This window comes from Phacochoerus africanus, chromosome 15, assembly GCF_016906955.1.
Source record: "Phacochoerus africanus isolate WHEZ1 chromosome 15, ROS_Pafr_v1, whole genome shotgun sequence".
NCBI classification, from domain to species: domain Eukaryota; kingdom Metazoa; phylum Chordata; class Mammalia; order Artiodactyla; family Suidae; genus Phacochoerus; species Phacochoerus africanus.
Window position 1 is genome coordinate 43,032,393 of NC_062558.1, and position 19,804 is coordinate 43,052,196.

At 48.4% G+C, this 19,804-nt stretch overlaps 1 protein-coding gene across 6 annotated transcripts in view; it reads left to right on the forward strand.

Moving 5' to 3' along the window:
* The window catches only part of SGSM1 (small G protein signaling modulator 1), a 91,891-nt gene that overhangs the window by 30,536 nt on the left and 41,551 nt on the right, over positions 1-19,804 (forward strand). For 3 of the 6 annotated variants that reach the window (XM_047760514.1, XM_047760517.1, XM_047760520.1), the window contains exons 4-12: positions 1,063-1,225; positions 3,307-3,459; positions 6,882-6,949; positions 7,220-7,374; positions 7,489-7,620; positions 10,902-11,026; positions 16,134-16,201; positions 17,567-17,730; positions 17,914-18,046. In XM_047760514.1, the coding sequence (XP_047616470.1) occupies positions 1,063-1,225; positions 3,307-3,459; positions 6,882-6,949; positions 7,220-7,374; positions 7,489-7,620; positions 10,902-11,026; positions 16,134-16,201; positions 17,567-17,730; positions 17,914-18,046 (1,161 nt within the window). The remainder of the gene's footprint in view (positions 1-1,062; positions 1,226-3,306; positions 3,460-6,881; positions 6,950-7,219; positions 7,375-7,488; positions 7,621-10,901; positions 11,027-16,133; positions 16,202-17,566; positions 17,731-17,913; positions 18,047-19,804) is intronic. The other 3 variants (XM_047760515.1, XM_047760519.1, XM_047760516.1) reach the window with 2 other exon arrangements.

Below are 19,804 nucleotides of genomic sequence, written 5' to 3' on the forward strand. Positions count from 1 at the left end.
TATGCTCCTAGTACACAACAGAGTGAGCTAGCTCCCAGTGCTGTGTGTAAGACAGAAAGTAAGGAGATACTTAATTGAAGGGTGTGAAGACACCAGATATAAGATAGGGGCCATGAGAATGACCTGCACAGGGTATGGTTCTTAGAAAGGAACACCGAAGCCCAGAGAGGGAAAGTGATTTACCTGAGGTCACACAGCAAGTCAGTGGTAGAGCCCAGGCTACACCCCAGGTCTCCTATTTGAGGAGGGATGGTCAGGGCATCCAGGGGAAACAGAAATGGGAAGACTATGATTGAATCCTCTCTTCAGAGGCCCTTCATGGATGGAGGCACAAGTGTTGTGGGCACAACTTGGGCCCAGACTGGTGTTTGAATCCCAGCTCCATCACTTATTTGCTGGGTGGCTCTGGGCAATTTGGTTCCCCCCTGGAAGGCTTAGTTTCACATTTGAAAAATGGGAATAGTTTTCCTTTCTGCCTGGCTGTGGCAGAGACTGAATGAGATTCATCATATTAGCTGTTACTGGAGTCATAGCAGCTACGACAACATTGTGATTCTTTAAGGCAGATGAAGCTCAGCAGTCACATGGTCCAGGCTCCCCTCCCTCAGGCACAGGAGTAATAGGTAATGTTCATAAAACACACTCTATGTGCCAGGCTATGTATGAAGTGCTTTCCATGCATTTTTTTTTCCAGCTCATTCTAACAGTGATCTTACAAGGTTAATGTTCATACCATCCCTGTCTTATAGATGAGGAAACTGAGGCCCGAGGAGGGGAATTAATCCCCCCTGCTCCCTGCCATCACACAGCTGGTTAGTGGCTGGGAGAGGATGTGAACAAGATGGTGTGACCTGGGACAGCAACTGTGGATTCAACAATAAGCTCTCTTGCTTCGCGGCACCTGATGATGGAGAGGCATACTGCCTTTTCCCCAGATGCTGTCATGGAATTTGTAATTCTGGAGGCCCCAGCTATTTAAGAAACCTGTGTGTGACTGAAGCTCTGAGCCAGGTTGGGCGCTGGGGAACATGGACAGGCCCACTGACGGTTGTGTCCCCACAGCGGCTGTGGAGGCCTGTGTCCTGCATGGACTGCGGAGGCGGGCGGCTGGCTTCCTGCGCAGCAACAAGATTGCAGCTCTCTTCATGAAAGTGGGCAAGAGCTTCCCACCGGCTGAGGAGCTGAGCCGCAAGGTCCAGGACCTGGAACAGCTGATTGAGAGCACGTGAGTGCTGAGCACGGGGTATGAGCTGGGGCGCCCCCAGAGGACAACCCATGCTCCTCCCTGGGCTCTGGGAGAGCCTGCACCTCCTGGCACTCTCTCTACTCTCCATTCTGCTCCTCAAACCCAAGACTCTTTCCCACCCCAGGGCCTTTGCACATGCTGTGCCCTCCACCCAGTTAACACCCTTCATCTTCCCTGGCTGGTTTCTTGTCATCACTCAGACCTTACTCTAGGGAAGGGTAAATTCCAGCCCTCACCCCATCTCTCTTTTATATCACTCTGTTTTCTTCCCAATTATTGCCATCTATTTATTCACTTGTTTTCTGTTTACTCAGTCGTTATGCATCTCCCCCACTTAACTCTGGACCCCACAAAGGCAGGCAGCTGTATCCATATTATTCCCCACTGGGTCCCCAACATCTGTGACAGTGCTCAGCACCTGGGAAATGCCCAAGAAACAATTGTTGAGTGAATAAATGCCTACTGTGAGCCACACCTGTTCCAAATGCAGGAAGACCAGAGTTTAATAAAACCGATATGGTCTCTGCTTGGACCAGATGCTCCCAGCAGCCATTGAAGGGGATGTTGCCTTCACAGCTGATTTTGTGTACTGGGGGAATGCTCATGGCCTGAGAGTGTATACCTGAGTGCCTTTCACTGGAGCCACCCCCAGCATCCTGACTGCACAGCCAGGCCCCCGACTTGGAGCCTGGTCAGGGATGGCAAATAGGTTGCAACCCCGGTTGGTGCTAGTGGCTGCCCGGAGAACTGTGTTGTGAAAGATTCTGGAGTGGGCTTCATAGGAAAGAGTTCATGGATTGATTAGTCATGTCTCTTACAGGCAAGAGAAGGGAGGGAGAGGCACGCATGCCGAATGTTTGCCCTCTCTGCCATGGGTGATTATTCCACTTCACTGGGTGAGAAGTGGCCCTTTTCTTGCCCTTCAGGCCCTTCCAGGCCCCAGGTTGCTGGCCAGAACTGCATGATGGGTTTTGGCATTGCCAGCTCCCGTTTGGAATCTGAATCCCCAGTCACTTGGTCTTTAGGTGCCTTCCAGTCCACCTGCTAAGTTCCCAGGTGTTTGCTGATAACTTCTTAAGGGGTTGGATTTCCATGGACCTTCTACTATATTGGGAGCGACTTTCTAATGGAATGAGAGATGTCCATTCCAGGTTCCCATGTGTTCACTTGTGCAGTCACTCATTCTCGACCGTATTTACTGAGCCCCTCCTTTATGCCAGGCACTGCGCTGTGCCCTGGATACAGGCGTGAATAGGGCCAAGGCTTGCCACAGGGTAGACTCCCAGTAAGCATTTTATTGAAAAAGCAGTTGAATTGCATAGTCTATGCCCTCGAGGTCGTGGTGTGGAGGGGAAGACAGAAGAGTGAATGGGAAGTTAAGCTGCAGAGACTGAGGGAGCACAGAGGAGGGGCTCCTCCCCAGCTTTGGCTGGTGCAGGAGGGTTTCCTATAGGAGGGGCTCCCCCTGCTGAGACCTCAAGAGTGAGAAGGGGTCAGCAAGTGAATAGGGTGGGAAAGGAAGCCACAAAGAAGCAACAGCCTGCAAAAGTCCTAAGATGAGAGATGGCAGCCTCAGGGATCTGCAGATATTTCTTTCTGGCTGCATCATGGGATCAGAGGCAGGGAGTGGTAAGGAGGTGGCTGGAGAGGTGAACAGGGGCAAGGTCATGGAGCACCCTGCCTGTCATATTAAAAAAGCTTGCTTCTCCAGAACAGTGGGGAGCTACCAAAAGACCTGTAACCCCAGATTCTTCTCATCCAGCACTCCTCAGCCAGCACTCCTCAGCAGAGAGAGAAAAAAAGATAGAAATTTCAGTATGAGAATCTAGCTCGCCCATCAACAGTATATGAAAGTGTCAGTTTTACCACATCTCCACGCTCACTGTATTATTATTTTTTCAAAACTTTCCCCCTTTTCCAGGAGCAATGTGGGCTGTTGTTATTGTTCTAGTTGCCATTCCTTCCTTTTTTAAAGAAATTGGACACTTCCATTTATGTATTCATCCTATTGGATTTCCTTTTTTGTGAGTATCTATTCTCTCCCGTTACTGGTCTTAAAGGCGAAACCAGATCCAGGGCCTCCAGGAGAATGTACGGAAGCTGCCGAAACTGCCCAACCTGTCCCCACTCGCCATCAAGCACCTGTGGATCCGTACAGCCTTGTTTGAGAAGGTCCTAGACAAAATTGTGCATTACCTTGTGGAAAACAGCAGGTGAGGGGAAAATGAGACACCTGGGTGCGCTCTGCCTCCACCTGCTGGCCATGTTGGAAATTGCATCCTCTTGCACAAAGCTGCTTTCTCTTTTTCCCCTTGATATACACTTGATTTGAAAGTGATTAAATAAGGGTCTTCTGAATGTTTGATGCTAAACTAGCCTAGCTTTGAACCTTAAGAAGATTCAGGTGCTTAATAGAAATGCGGGGTCTTGGGAATTGGGGTGGACTATAATAATCTTTCAATCTTAGAGATGCTTCTTTTCCCATGAATTAAGCCCACAGTCTATTCATTGTATGGTCCCTGGGGAGTCACTTAGCTTCTCTTATGCCTCTGTTGTCTCTTTTGGTGCATGGAAGAGGATGGGAATTGCTGCCACTCTGGAGAAGAAACAAGAAAAGGAATTAATACAGAGCATCTTGAAAATGCATAGTGGCTTTTTACATTTTCTCTCCAACTCAGATTGACCTGGAATAAAGGTTTAGTAGTATGAATCCTCTTGGCAGGCATTCATCCATGCAGTAAATGTTTAATGAGCATCTACTATGTGCCAGGTCCTAACCTAGATGTTGGAGATACATTGGTCTTGCCTGTTATGTTAAAGAGCTTGGATATATGAAAGGAACAGTGGGGAGCTACTGAAGAATCTATAATCTGAAACTCCTCCTGGCCAGTACGCCTCTCCAGAAAGAGGAAGAAAAAGAGAGAGAGAAATGTATCTGAGAATCTTTCCATCTTTCAGCATGTGAAAATGCCTGTTTAATCAAATCCTCACACACCATTCGTGTCATTGTCATCTTCTATTTTTTGCCCGTTTGCTAGGAAAATATGAATGAAAGTACAGAGCAAAGTCCCCATCATGAAGCTCACGTTGTAGCAAAGAAAACAGGCAAATAGTAATTGTGATAATATGTGATAAGTGTGCCAAGATAGGTTTACTCTCCTCTGGTTGGTCAGGGGAAGTGTCCTGGAAGATGGGACAGCTAAGCTTCAATTTGAGGGACATGTAGGCAATTAACCAGCTGAAGGGGGTGGGAAAGAGTGTCCCCATCAGAGGGAACAACAGGTGCAAAGTCTGGAGGCAGGAGAAGAACTGAAGGAAGTCCAGGCCCTGCAGCTCCCGTTAACCTCTTCACCTTCTGGTGAATTGTCCTGTGTTCCCTGCCTTGTTATGGGGCCAGGGTCTCTGTAGTTATTGCCTTTGGCATATGATCTTGTGTTTTCCTGCTGAAAAAGTTGGTCATATTTATTTAGTGATTTATTTGAACAGCAGTACCAACCTAATATGTCTTCATTAAACTTTTTTTTTTAATGCTTTTTAGGGCCATACTTGCGGCATATGGAAATTCCCAGGCTAGAGGTCAAGTGGGAGCTACAGCTTCTGGCCTATGCCACAGCCACAGCAACACAGGATCTGTGCCATGTCTGTGACCTACACCACAGCTCACAGCCACACTGGATCCTTAACCCCCTAAGCAAGGCCAGAGATCGTACTTTATGGTTACTAGTCAGATTAGTTTCTGCTGCGCCACAATGGGAACTCCTTCATTAAACATTTTGTTTTGGATTTTTTGCTTGTTTGTTTGGCTGCATCCAAGGCATGCAGGAGTTCCTGGGTCAGGGATCAAAAATGCACCACAGCAGTAACCAGAACCATAGCAGTGATAATGCTGAGTCCTTACATGCTGACCCACTAGGGAACCCCTCATTTTGGATTTTAGATTCACATAGAAGTTCCAACAGTACAGTGTTCTCACCTACCCTCAGCGCTAACATCCTGTGTAAGTGCAGTGCAAGTCTCAAAACCAGGAAATTGCCATTGACACGACACTGTTGACTACACTACAGTCTTTTTTTTTTTTTTGCTGTATATTTCTTTGAAATTTTATCACATGCATACTTTTATATAACCAGTACCACACTCAAAATACAGAACTGTTCTAAAGAAACCCGTCACCCCAAAGAAATTCCCTCGGGCTACTCTTTGTAGTCAAATCTTACTCCTAACCCTACCTGCTATTTTTAAGGCACTATTTTCAAATTATGATCATACAACTTCTGATTTTTTGGAATAAAAAACCTACTGGTAGACCGGAACATATCTTGAAGTATTATCTTTAGATCTAATACCACAATCGATAAACTTGATATTGAGCATGTCCAGGGCATATAGATTCTGCCTCAGCTAATATTCTGGCTGATTGAAGATTTCTTTGGGATAAATTTACAATCATGTTGTTACCAAGTTGGATGCTTACTTCTCCCAACAACCCAAGTGAGTTCTGTCATCCTTCACTTTTTATAGCTGAGGACATTGAAGCTCAGATAGGTAGTCACCTGCCCAGGGACACACAGTGAGAGTGAGAGTAGCCAAGCTGGGCTCCTACTCAGGGCCTGTGTTCTTCATCCTCTGCCACAGGATGGGAAGAAGAGCCAAGCTGGCTGACTGTAGCTCACATCCACCTGCTGTGTGGCCTCCAGCAAGTCATTTACCCTCTCTGGGCCTGAGATACCTCAGGAGGTCAGAAAAAGGTCCTTTCCAATTCTGAAATTCTGTTAGTTCCTAGACTGTATGAGTTTGCAAAGATTTAGAAACCAGTACCCAACAACCCCAGTGAACAAGAAACCAAAGCCACTCACCACAAACATTGTATTGATGGCATCGCAGGTTATTTGGAAGAGTCAGAGAGAGGCAGGGGGTTGTGTTTGAACATGTCAGGCCAATGTTGTCTGCATTAGTTATCTAAATGGTAAGCCCTGTTAGTATAGCTTTTGAAGGCACACCACAGCTAAAAAGCATTTTACTGCGTCAGTAATCTTAGAATGTCTGGGAGCTCCTGCTGTGACACAACAGGATTGGCAGTGTTTTGGGAGCGCTGGGACGCGGGTTTGATTCCCATCCTGGCACAGTGTCTTAAAGATCCAGTGTTGCCATAGCCATGGCTTAGGTGGCTACTGAAGTTCAGATCTGATCCCTGGCCCAGGAGCTCCATATGTCGCAGGGCTGCCAAAAATGAAGACAAAAAAAAAAAAAAACTTAGAAGGTCTGACATCATCTGAGCCTCTAAGCAACTTCTCATCTGAAATGGAAGATGCAGTAGAGGCTGACAGACCAGCCGGGCCTTCTAATGATTATTCATGACTCTCATAGGGCTTTTTCACAGCCACAGATTAAGCAGTTACAAGCCAAACACTGTGCTAAGTGCCTTGCATCGGTTGTCCGTCTCTGACTTTCTTTGATAGCCTTATGAGATATTATTATTATCCCCATTTTACAGATGGGGCAGCTGAGGCTCACAGAGCTGAGTGATCAAAGGGGCCTTGAATCCAGTCTGTCTGCTTTTAACCACCAGGCTGTAGTCAGTTGTGCGCCCTCTGCTGGTCGCCATCCCAACCTGCATGTCCTTTCCTCTCACTAGTAAGTATTACGAGAAGGAAGCTCTCCTGATGGACCCCGTGGACGGCCCCATCCTTGCTTCTTTGTTAGGTAAGTGGTCCAGTGCCCTGAGCCTCATCTGGATCTGTGGTCTTGCCTAGCAGGGGCACCTCCCAAGGGCCTCTCGCCTCCCTCCAGCCTCCCCCTTCAAAATTGCTCCCTGCCTCTTGCTTTCAGGGTCATGTTCTGGTCTCTTTAGCAGGACCCTGGGCATGCTAGCGGCCTGGAGGGGAGGGGTGGTGAATTAAGTGGTCCATCTGATGGTATAAGGGAAGGCGGACTTTCCGGGGTGATGGGATCCCAGCCCCGTCTGCCCCGTAGTGGGGCCCTGCGCCCTGGAGTACACCAAGATGAAGACCTCTGATCACTTCTGGACGGATCCCTCTGCCGACGAGCTGGTCCAGAGGCACCGTATCCACAGCTCGCACCTGCGGCAGGACTCACCCACTAAGCGTCCTGCCCTCTGCGTGAGTCGGGTGGGTGGTGGGGCCCTAGGAGGGAGTCTGGCTGTGTTCTGGACTTGGCGTGGAGGTGGGCAGTGGGGTGGGGTCTATCCAGACCTCATCTGCCACATCCTCTCATGTTGCCAGATCCAGAAGAGGCATTCGAGTAGCAGCATGGATGACCGGCCGTCCCTCTCTGCCCGTGACTATGTAGAGTCCCTGCACCAGAACTCCCGGGCCACCCTGCTCTATGGCAAGAACAATGTTCTGGTCCAGCCGGTGAGAGTTCATCTTGGGCCTGGTTCTTCCACTGGGAGGTGTGACTCCAGGTTACAGAGGAGTTCCCTCTGGTGCCAGGTTGTTTATCCATTTATCCATCCCTCCATCTTCTCATCCTTCTAGTCGTCCATCTGTCAATATCTCCATCTCTCTACCTTTTTATCATAGGACATTTCCTTCTATCCATTCATCTGTCCATCTGTCAGTGTCTTTACCCAGCCAGCCAGTCAACTCTCTGCCAGTCTCTGTATTCACTCATTGCCCTATCCATGCATCTACCCACCATCCTTTTATTCATCTGCCTGTATTTATATCCACCCTACCACCCATCCATCCATCCATCTACCCATCATTATAACCATCTATCCTTATCCATCCATCTTCATATCTATCATCCATTTGTCCATTTGTTTTCTAGTCCATCTATTCATCCACTTGTCTAGCCAGCCATCTATCCATTATTCTCTCTTATTGCTCACTCAGCAAACATTTATACTGAACCTGCTATGCTCTGGATGTATAGGGTATCAAAATGAACATCTTTACAGCTAATATTTATGGAGTGCTTTCTATGTATCAGGCTCTGTGCTAAGTGTTTTTAAGTGTATTAACTCACTTAAATCTTACAATAACCATTCTAAGTAGTATTGGCATAGATGATAACACTGAAGCCCATATCAGGGGAAGTAAGGGGCAGGGTTACAATTTGAATTCAGGCCAGCAAATGCCAGAATCTATACACTTACCAATCACCCTCTATGCCCCAACACTGGGTGAGGCCCCAGGGGTAGGTGATGAGCAAGGGGTGTGCAGGCCTTACCCCCCACGTGATACCTCCTTTGCTGTCCCCTCTCTGGACTGTTGGGATCAGCATATTTGAGCTCAGCTGGGAGGAGGCAGTGGGAGAGCTGTCAGCCACTCCAGCTCTGCCCTCACAGTTGCCATCACCAGGTGACCCTGAGCAAGTTACTTCTCCCTCAGAGTCTCAGTATTTGCATCTCAGTGGCATGAGATCCTATTTCCTCAAACCTAAAAACCATGAATTTATGATGCATAATTTTTTTTTAACACAAGCTACAGGAAATTTAAAATGCTATGAAACTATATACAGTGTTTTCTCACTACTTGGATTTTTTTGTCTTTCCTAGGGCTGTGCCCGCAGCATATGGAGGTTCCCAAGCTAGTGGTGTAATCGGAGCTGTAGGCACCAGCCACAGCTGCAGCCACAGCAATGCTGGACCTGAGCTGCGTCTGCGACCTACACCACAGCTCACAGCAACACCGGATCCTTAACCCACTGAGCGAGACCAGGGATCAAACTCACAACCTCATGGTTCCTAGATGGGTTCATTAACCACTGAGCCATGAAAGGAACTCCTGAAATTTTATTTTATGCTTTTTGGAAGAGGTCTTTTAGACTTATTTAGAAATCTTTTTTTTTTTTTTGGAGTTCCTGTCTTGGCTCGGTGGAAATGAATCTGAGTAGCATCCATGAGGATACAGGTTCGATTCCTGGCCTCGCAAAGTGGGTTAAGGATCCAGCATTGCCGTGAGCTGTGGTGTAGACCTCAGACGTGCAGCTCTGATCTGTCATTGCTGTGGCTGTGGCATAGGCTGGTGGCTATAGCTCTGATTCAACCCCTAGCCTGGAAACCTCCACATGCCACGGGTGTGGCTCTAGAAATACAAAAGACCAAAAAAAAAAAAGAAAAGAAAAGAAATTATTTTTTTAAAGCATGCATTATGCTTCTAAGTGCACATAAGGGAAAATAGAATTGAAGTACATTAGTTAAGAAAGTCTCAAAACTTCTTCACATTCCAGGATTCCAATCTTTTGTATCACTTTTTGACTCCGAGTCATCACAGTCTTTATTTTTCTATCTAATATAGTTTTCTGTCCCATCAAGAGAAAGCGTCAGCAAATTATAGCCTGTGGGCCAAATGTCGCCCTCCACTTGTTTTTGTTAATAAGTTTTATTGGCACACAGCCATGCCTATTAGTTTATGTATTGCATATGGCTGCTTTCACACTATAATGGCAGAATTGAGTGGCTGCAGCAGAACCTGTATAGCTCACGAAGCCAAAATTATTCCCTATTAGACCCTTTACAGAAAAAGCTTGTAGACCTCTGATCAAGAGGACCGGAGGTGCAGCCTTTCCTCTTGATTGTTGCTATACAAGAAAACCTAGAGTAGTGGGCATCCTTGTGGTGGTGACTGATGTGGCAGCTTAACAGATAAAATATTAGTCCTCCACTGCTCTGTACCTAGCCTTCCCATGTACATAATCACTTTTCTATTCAGATCTCAGTCTAATCTTTTTCAAGATCTTTAAACACCTGTCCACCACATGTGAAGTACCAACCGCTGCACAAAACTTAATTGAAGTGACAGCAGTACAGATAGCTGTAACTGAGTTTGTATGAGATCAGGCAAAGACAACTATGTCACAGTGGTAAGATGCCACTGATTATAAGAGGCACCCCCACTGCAGGTGCATGGACATGTGAAAGACAATTGTGCATCTTAGAATTGATGAAATACAGTAAGGATGCTTCCTCCTGGGGTTGCAGGTGGGGGTGGTAAAATTGAGATGACATGCTCTGTACACCCTAGGTGCTCGGTAAATGTTGGTTGTACACCCTAGGTGCTCAGTAAATGTTGGTTGTCTCTCTTCGTGTGTTGTGGAGATGAATTGAGGGGAGGGGAGGAGGGCTGCTTCTTATGTGTGAGGCCCGGAGACAGCCTCCTCCACCACACCTCACTTGGAATAAAACAGAGCAGGTAAGAAGCCCTGCAGGCAAATTGGGAAGGCAGAGGATAGAGCTGCTGGGTGGGGAGTGTGGTGGGGGTATTGGGGGAGGGGGTTTCTGGATAATATTGGTGGGATGGGACATAGAACCCGGCTGCTATCTCTTTCTCACTTAAGCCTGGCCAAAGTAACAACAGATATATGCCTTCTGTTTTGGAAAGGGTGTCGTGGAAAGGACAGAGCCCCTTCCTGGTGCTTAAGATCCCCCTGCCCTGGCCCCAGCCTTGCACTGGGGCCATTGGACCACATGAAAGTGTTGGGTAGGTGGCCTCACAGCTAGACTCTAGGACCAAACCCATCCTGGTGGTTGGCTGAAAACAGCTTTGCTTAGCATGGCCACCTGGAGGCCTTGGAAGGAAAGAGCCAGCTTCTTAGTTCTGGTTGTGTCTCCTGTAGTCACCTAGGCCAGGGCCCACATCCACTGTGAGGCCGGCACTAAAACCAGGCCTGGGTCCTCCCTTCCCTGCAGAGGGACGACATGGAGGCTGTCCCAGGGTACCTGTCCCTGCACCAGACAGCTGACGTCATGACTTTGAAGTGGACGCCCAACCAGCTGATGAACGGGTCTATGGGGGACCTGGACTATGAGAAGAGGTAAGGCACTTACCACTTCTCTTCCACTGTGCATCCTCCTGGTCTCTCCCCTTGACACAGCAAAGTGTGTGCCCTGTCCTCTGTGCTGGGCCCCTGCCCCTGCTCTGTCTGTCTGGTTGTTATGACCGCTTGTCCCAGCCTCCCAGCAGCTGTGGCCTCATGGGTAACTCAAGAGGATCTGGGAACTGACTGGAAGCTTAGGGTATGAGTCAGGCAAACTGAGCAAAACGCCACCCGGGGAGAGAAGTGGTAACAAAGATCTCCTAAGCTCACAAATGGCCAATAGTCCCCAGTCTCCTGCCACCTTCTCCATCACTCAGTGCAGAAGGGGGGCAGAGGTGGTGGGTGTGAATGTTTGGTCCTGGACTGCATCTCTTGTGATGCCCTGCAAGTTGTAAGACCAGCAAAGCCCTTGAAGTCATGCTCCAAAGAAACCTGAGGGCCAGGGATTCCCTGCCTGAGCTCCCCTGTATTCCAGCATGACTAGGGGAAGCTTAAGAAAAACACAGGGAAACCACCGTGCAGAGATGCAGCCAGCCCAATGCTTTCAGCTGGACGAGTCTTGGCTGCTGGTGGGAAAGAGCAGCAATGGGTTTTGCTGCTCTCAGTCCACATCAGGTCCTATTTTTATAGTACATTTTCTTGATTTCTTTAAAATTTTGATTATAAGGAATTTCTAGCATAAAAATAGACAGAACTCAAGTATCTATCACACAGCCCTAACAGCCATCCCTGCATCCCCTCTCCCCTGCATAAATCCTACAGCTGCAGACATCATGGGATTATAGGAGATGTATGTATGTAGGTATTAAGGACTCTTCCAAGGGATGTAACCAGAATAGCATTATTGCATTCTGTTTAATATTTTTTTTCAAATTAAAGACAGGTATTCCTTTTTTTTTTAAATTGAAATACAGTTGGTTTACAGTGTTGTATTGATTTCTGCTGTGCAGCAAAGTGATTCAGTTACATGTATATACATTCTTTTTTATAGTCTTTTCCATTATGGTTTATCTCCACACATTGAATATAGTTCCCTGTGCTACGCAGCAGGACCTTGTTGTTTAGCCATTCTCTATGTAATAGTTTGCATCCGCTAATCCCAAACTTCCAAGTCCATCCCTTCCCTACACTCCCCCAACCCCTACCCCATGTTCTATTCAATGTTTGGCCTCAGTGTGATTAATGCCAGGCTTTAATGCCATTCTCTAAGCCATTCCCTTCCTGGGAAGAAGTTACCATCTGTCCTCAGAGAGGGTCACTGGGAGGTGCGGTCAGTCCTTGGCTAAGCCAGATAATTTCAGCTCCAGCCAGACTTGTGAGTTTCTGATGGAGAAACCCTCAGGGAGTGAAAGTATGGGGGCTGAGTAAATGCTCTTGGCCTTGAAGCTTATTCATCTGAAACCTCAAGATGGCCCCTTCCCTGACCACCCCGCTGAGGTCGAATCACACGGAGCCCCGGATCTCCTTCGTAGCATTTACAAAATCATAATAACTCTGTGTCTGTTTGTGTTCCAACTGTCTCGCCCTTTAGACCTCAGGCCCATGAAGGCAAGCAAGCTGTTTTGCTCACGTCTTCTCCCCGGCATCTGGCACAGACTATAGCACATAATAAATAGGTGCTCAGATAATCTTTGTGAAACGAAGCAAGGAAGTCAGGGGACCTGGATTCCTTTATCAAATGTTAACTGAGCACCTATTATGTGCTAGATACTGTGCTAGGTCCAGGAGAGATAGCAAATACATAAAAGGAGAGGGAAATCTATCTTTTCAGAGTTTGCACTGTGTTTACATTTTACTGACAGAGACAATGAATACGCAAGTAAATGAATAAATACATGTGATGGGACCAAGTCTTTGCTCAGCCCTCACCTTGCTGGGTTACCCAGGGTACCTCACTCCTCCTCTCCCCCTGGACACCTCAGTTTCCCCCTTCCTATCAAATGAAGAGATTGGATAGGATGATGTCCCCAAAATGCAAAGGGTTCACCAAGGGTCTGCCAAGGCTCCCCAGACATTGACATGTTTTCTGCCAAACATCAAAGCTTTTGACAACACAAGCACCCGGTTTGTTGGTTGGACCTAAGCCCAGGCTTGTGTGGGCAGGAGCCTTTTGATGCTAATGTTTTTGGGAAAGGCATTGGGCTCATTGGTTACTAAGCATCTTCCCTCCAGCTCAGATCATCCGGGACTCTCTGCATCATCTTTTCCTCTGTTTGTGAAGAAGTACATCATTCATGCTTCACTGTTTAGTTCAGGCTGAATCCACACTTGGAAGGTCACTGCTAATGGGGCTGGGGACTTCCCCATCTCTGGGCTCTGAACCCCTATCTGTCCTTGTTGTCTTTGCCTGGGACTGAAGCTCAGTGGAACAGAAATAGCCAGGTGTCAGAAGCATGGGTGTCAGCAAAAAGAGGGGTGCCCAGGGGCTCCAGCATCCCTTTGGGGACCAAGGGACAAGGAAGATAAGGGTTCTTGTCTGAGGAGGTTCAGAACCTCTTTCTGCTTTTCCCAGCCAGCCTTCCCTCTTGCACAACCAGGATCATAACTGCCCATCTGGGCTTCCTGAGGTTTGAGAGAAAATATCACTAGAAAGGAGTCAAGTCTAGACTAGACTGGAGTCAAGTTTCAGCCTTGCCATGTGGAGCAACTGGAACCCTCGTGAGGGTCCAATCACTGCTGATCCACCTGCTTTGGAAGTTTGGAAGTTTCTTTTTTGATGGGATAAGGGGGGGCTGCACCTGCGGCATGTGGAAGGTCCCAGGCCAGGGATTGAATCTGCGCCATACCAGTGACAGCACCAGATCCTTTACCTGCTGGCCCCCAGGGAACTCCAGTTTGGAATTTTCTTATACCCTTGCCATATGACCCAGCAATTCCACTCTTGAAACTGTTGAAACCTGTAAAATAAAAACAGAAACTCAACTCTTGTTCCTTTCCAGCTGAGTGACCTTGGGCAATCAACTTCACCTCCCTGAGCCTCAGTTTGTTCATCTGTAAAATGGGGCTGTGGTAATGGATTCTCTGAATATGCACCCACAGGAAGAATCAATAAGAAAATTCATGTAAAGGCTTTAGTAGGAAGCTGGCAGCTGGAGAGACATCCAGGTCATGGGGCTACGGTGTTATTTCGATGAATCCAGAGGGACTGTGACCACAGAGCTCCTCCTTGCTGGTGTCTGGAGATAGTTGGAAACTTGCTTCATTTCCTGAGTGTCCCAAGATCCAGCATTCACTGTTAATTCTGAGCATTCTTAAGCATCTTGTAGAAGTGAACAAAAATCGAGTCCCTTTCCAGGAGTTCAGCACCCCTTGAAGAGATAGAGGAGAAAACAGGCAATTGCAACCCTATGTGATGGGCATGGTGTGGGAGCCAGGAAGAGATCTCCTGGCTAAGAGGTGGTGGCTTGTGAGGGGCCCTGCAGAGGCTGCTACTCAGAAAACGCTTGTATACTTGACCATCTTCCATGGACATTCACTCCACGGATCCTGATGAGCTTGATTCTGGTATAGACCAGTGCAGGAAGGGCCCTTGGAGAGCTTATATTCCAACTTCCTCATTTCACATCCAGCGAAACTGAGGCCCAGAGAGGAGGAGGGACTGGTTGAATTTAGGGGGCAGAGGTGGGATTTGAACTCTGTCTGACCTTGAAGCTTGTGTTCATTTTGTCCTCCGAGAAGCAGACGTTAGATAGGATTAGACGTGCAGGAGAGATGTAATGGGAGAGACACTTGGGAAGGATAAAAGTGAGGAGCGGGAGGAGGCAATCAGAGCCTTTAGACCATGAAGCTGGTCTGACCCCTCTGAAGGAGTGGGGAAAGGAAGGAGGGCTGGCTAAGAAGAATCTCCAGTACTGAAGTTCTAACAGCACTTGGCCAGATAAGGTGGGAATCCCTGGGGTAAAATGGACCATTGGAGGCATCCCTGTCCTATAACAGCAGACCTACACTGGCACCTCCACATGCTTAGTCCTGACAGCAGCCCAAGGGAAGCATGACCTTGGCACAGACATGGTGGTGGAGCCACAGGGGTGGCCTCTGAAGCTTTTGGCCAGCTCCACTCCCCACAGCAAGATCTGAAGGAAATCTGAGCAGTGTAGTCCTGTGGTTGCCACAAAGCCCAAGTTCCTGTGGCCCTCACTGCCCACTGTGTTCTAAGGGAAAAGGCAATCTGTTTTGAGACAGTTGAGCTGTTGAGCTGGAAATGGGAAACGTTAAGTAAATAATCACAGGGACCATTCACCAAGTACTTTTTCATGTATTAGCACGGTTTTGAACCCCTTCAAATATGTGGTTCCATTTAATTCTCACAGCAACACTATGCAGTGGATATTATTATTACCCTCATTTTATAGAAGAAGAAATTGGGGGTCATGGAAGCCTTCAAGTCACACAGCAGCCCTGTTGAGTGGCTGCTCTAACCACCTGGACACATGGTAGCCTGGAGTTAGTCAAGACTCTTAGACACTGGTGACAGGAAGCCAGACTCAACCTGCCTTAAGCACTGGTTCACATAACTGAAAATTCCAGGGTGATGGCTCCAGGTGTGGCTGGGTCCAGGAACTCAAATGATGAGGACCTAAACTCTTTCCATCTCTTGGCTCTACTTTCCTGACTATTGACTTCATTCCTAGGCAAGCTTTTTCTTGCCATGGTCCCCTAAATTTCTAAACTTCTGTCCTCCTTATCACTACTTTCCTAGCAGGAAGTTGCATCTCTTTCCCAGAGATTTCTAACATAAATCCAATTATTGAGTCTTAATGCTTCTGCTTAGGTCATGGGGCCATCACTAAACCAATCACAGTGGGCAGTGAACCAATCACACTGACAACATAGTGTCATATGGTGATTACCCATTCCTGGAGTCCTGGGGTGGAGGTTGGGAGAGGTCAACCTTAGCCACATGGACTGGGGGTGGAGAAGGGGGGTTCCTTGGAAAATTGGGATACTGGGACCAGAAGAAGTAGAGCTATAGTCTGCGAAGACTGGGACATGGATATTGGGGATAGATGATCCTGGTGAGGAGGTTGAGGAGCCCATGGGTGTGGGCTTCCCCATGATGAATTGGGCAGACATCCTGCAAGCCTAACCCTCCCTCCACTTCCAGCGTCTACTGGGACTACGCCATGACCATCCGCCTGGAGGAGATTGTCTACCTGCATTGCCACCAGCAAGGTAGGGACTTCAGGGAGAGCATGAGGCAGGGTGTTCTTCCTGGATCACCTGCCTCCCCCACCCCCTAATTACCTTTGCAGCCTCAGACAAGTGACTTTACCTCTCTGAACCTCAGTTTCCCCACTGTAAAATAGGGGTCATAATAGAGCACCTACTCGTGGGATTCTTGTGAGGATCAGCGAGTGTTTGTTAAAGGCTCAGCACCAAACCCATGTATCAGGCATGGTTCTCACTACTGACATGCCCGTTACTTAATCGTCACAACACCCCTGTGGTGGGGCGCCATCATTCCCATTTTAGAAGTGAGGAATCAGGATGCAAAAGATACACTTCCTAAGCTCCACAATCTGGTCTCAAATCCAGGTCTTTGTCATTCCAAGTTCAGTGCTCTGAAGATCAAGGATTAATAATTAGACTGCTCCTTTATAGCTCAAGGAAGAATTTTTGTTTTGTTTGCTTTTTACGGCTGCACTCACAGCATGTGGAGGTTCCCAGGCAAGGGGTCAAACTGGAGCTACAGCTGCCTGCCTACACCACAGCCACAGCAACTCCAGATCCCAGCCTCGTCTGAGACCTCCACCACAGCTCACGGCAACACCAGATCCTTACCCCACTGAGTAAGGCCAGGGATCGAACCTGCATTCTCATGGTTCCTAGACAGGTTCATTAACTACTGAGCCATGAAGGGAACTCCTAGGAAGGTATATTCTGAACAAGCAGAGGGCCATCTTGCTTTAGAAAGCAAGGAATCTGTGCCTCCTCACCAAGGCAGGAAACACAGTGTTTTAAGCTTATTTAATGAGACAAACCTGGGTTCAGATCCAGGCTCTGCCACTCACCAGCTGTGTGACCTTGGGCAAGTTACATAACCTGTCTGAGCCTTAGTTTTATCATTTGAAAGTAGGCAATAATAGTATGCTTCATAGGGCTCTTTTGAGTATTATAATAAAGCAACACCTTTAACATGCTGTGCATATGTAGTTTGGTGCTTAATACATGCTAGGGAAAGTCAGCTACTGCCCTGGGTGGATCTGAAAACCTCCATACAAAAATAGATCTGGTCAATTTGTAGAGGGTACTTGAAGGACATAGGGTGTTTGGGGGTATCTTTTTCCTTTGGTGGGTGACAGGAGGGAGGCCAGCCACATTCTTGACCTTTTCCTGTAGTTCCCCAGTCAATGACCATGGTTGGTGGAATGTAGGGAACTCAGAGGAGGTGAGAATTGCCCCTGACCTTCTGCCCAGGCCTTTCCCAGAGCCTTAGAGCAAGAGCCCTGGGTCTGGCTGGGTGTGCCTGGGGGCGCCTATCACCATGCCTCATAGTGACTTCCTGCTGGGTCTCCTCTGGCCGGCTCATGGTGGCAGTGGACAGCGGCGGGACAGTGGTGTTGGTCAGCCAGGACGGGATCCAGAGGCCGCCCTTCCGCTTTCCCAAGGGAGGGCACCTCCTGCAGTTCCTCTCCTGCCTGGAGAATGGGCTGCTCCCTCACGGGCAGCTGGACCCGCCACTCTGGTCTCAGCGGGGGAAGGTGAGTGACTGTGGGGGCCCATGGAGCCTGGAGTGGGGATCAGCCATTGGGAGTGACCGTTCCTGCTCACAGCCCCCTATGTGGCCGCATGGGTTCATGCATGCCCCAAGGAGACCCTCCAGCTGTGCAGGCTGAGGGGACAGGTGTGTCCCAGGGACCACGCATTGGGATGTGCTCTTCCAGGGCAAGGTATTTCCTAAACTGCGCAAGCGAAGCCCTCAGGGTTCGTCCGAATCCACGTCTTCAGACAAGGAAGATGACGAGGCCACGGATTACGTGTTCCGGATCATCTACCCCGGCATGCAGTCAGAATTCGGTGAGCTTTCCTAGTCCTGGGCCCCAGGGGCCCACCCATTAGTTGGTCTTGAGATTGACTTCAGCTACATGGAAACAGCCCACAAGAGATGTGGATTCTGGGGCTAGCAAGGGGGACCTGAATTCAGGAGATTGAGACCTTGTTTCCCTGCCCCCCACGAATGAAAGCAAATAATCTCTCTACTTAGCTAAGATGTCCCTGGGCGCAAGGTGGCATGGGGTAGCGGCAGTGACATAGTCTCTGGAATCATGGTTGAACTTCAGCAAGTCACTTCACACCCCCGTGCCTCGGTTTCCTCATATGTAAAATGGGGATTTCCATATGGCACCTTTTCCATGGGACTCTCGCGAGGATCAAGTGAGATAAAGCACTTGGCACAGAGAGAAATTCAAATGTCAGCAGCTACTGTGTTGTGGTTGTTATTATTGTTTTACCTCAGTGTTTTGTTGTAAGGATTCAGTGAAATAATAAGCCGGTCAATGTGAAGCCCATCGAATGAGGCCTTGCACACAGTAGGCCTGCAATACATGGCCGTCCAGACAGCAGAGGGGAGGGGAAGCATGAGGTGCTAGTGCACCAGATCATAGTATACGTCCAACAGTTCCCATGGTGACTGCCGTGAAGTAAGTGCTTAGTGAGTGGAAACTGTCTGGTCAAGATCATCCTTAACCAGAGGGCTGTGGTGATGATGAAAGGAGTTCATTTTTTGAAAAGTTCTCAGAAGAAGTCCTGGCATTTCTGTTTGTTTGTTTTTTGCTTTTTAGGGCCATACCCACAGCACATGGAGGTTCCCAGGCTGGGGTCAAATTGGAGAAATACAGCTGCCGGCCTAGGCCACAGCCCCAGCAATGCAGGATCCAAGCTGTGTCTGCAGCCTACACCACAGCTCAAGGCAATGCTGGATCCTTAACCCACTGAGCAGGGCCAGGGATCGAACTCGCATCCTAATGGATCCTAGTCCAGTTTGTTAACCACTGATCCACGAAGGGAACTCCCAGGCCTTGCGTTTTATTAAGCACTGTATGGATGTCTGTTAAACAAATTCACGTTAAGTTAGAGGTTCTTTCTATAAACCTCCTTTTATTTAGCCCTCTGTGACCCTGTTGTTCCCATTTGATGGATAATGGCTCTGAGACTCCCTTTGTGACCACAGCGGGCAGTGAGAGGCTCTTTTGAAAGCAGTCATTCTCCCTGGTGAGGTTGGACTAGTTGTGCCAGGCCACTTAATGCTTTGGCTCACATCCATTGCTGTCGGAGCTGGGATGTGGGTAAGGTCTTGGGTTAGCCTGTGTTTTCATCCGTGTATTCCTTCGTGGCCGGTTAGGAGCAAAGCCTCATGTCCCTGTGGCCTTAAGAGCCATAGAGTGTCCTAAAGTGTTTATCACCATGCCTGTTTCTGGCCACAATCAGGGTCTGGAGTCGTCCCAGCCTCTCCGTGGTACCACGGCTCACACAGCCCCCCAGAGAGCTGGTTCATCAGAGGGGCCAGATGCCTTGTGGCTGCCTTCCCAGGCAGCTTGCTCCATGGGGCCTGATCCAACAAGTAATTGTAAGCTCTTGCTGGGATCCAGGCTGGTGAATGTCTTACTTATTTGGGGATCACCCATGTTAGCCTGCCGTGGCCCTGCCTGTGTCTGCAGAGCTGATGCTAACTGCACCCGCCCATACCCTCAGTGTACGCAGCCAGCTGCCAGCCTTCCTGCCCTTTTGTCTGAGGGTGTCTCCAGCCACCAAGCTCCCTTCTGCACGCAGGCGGGA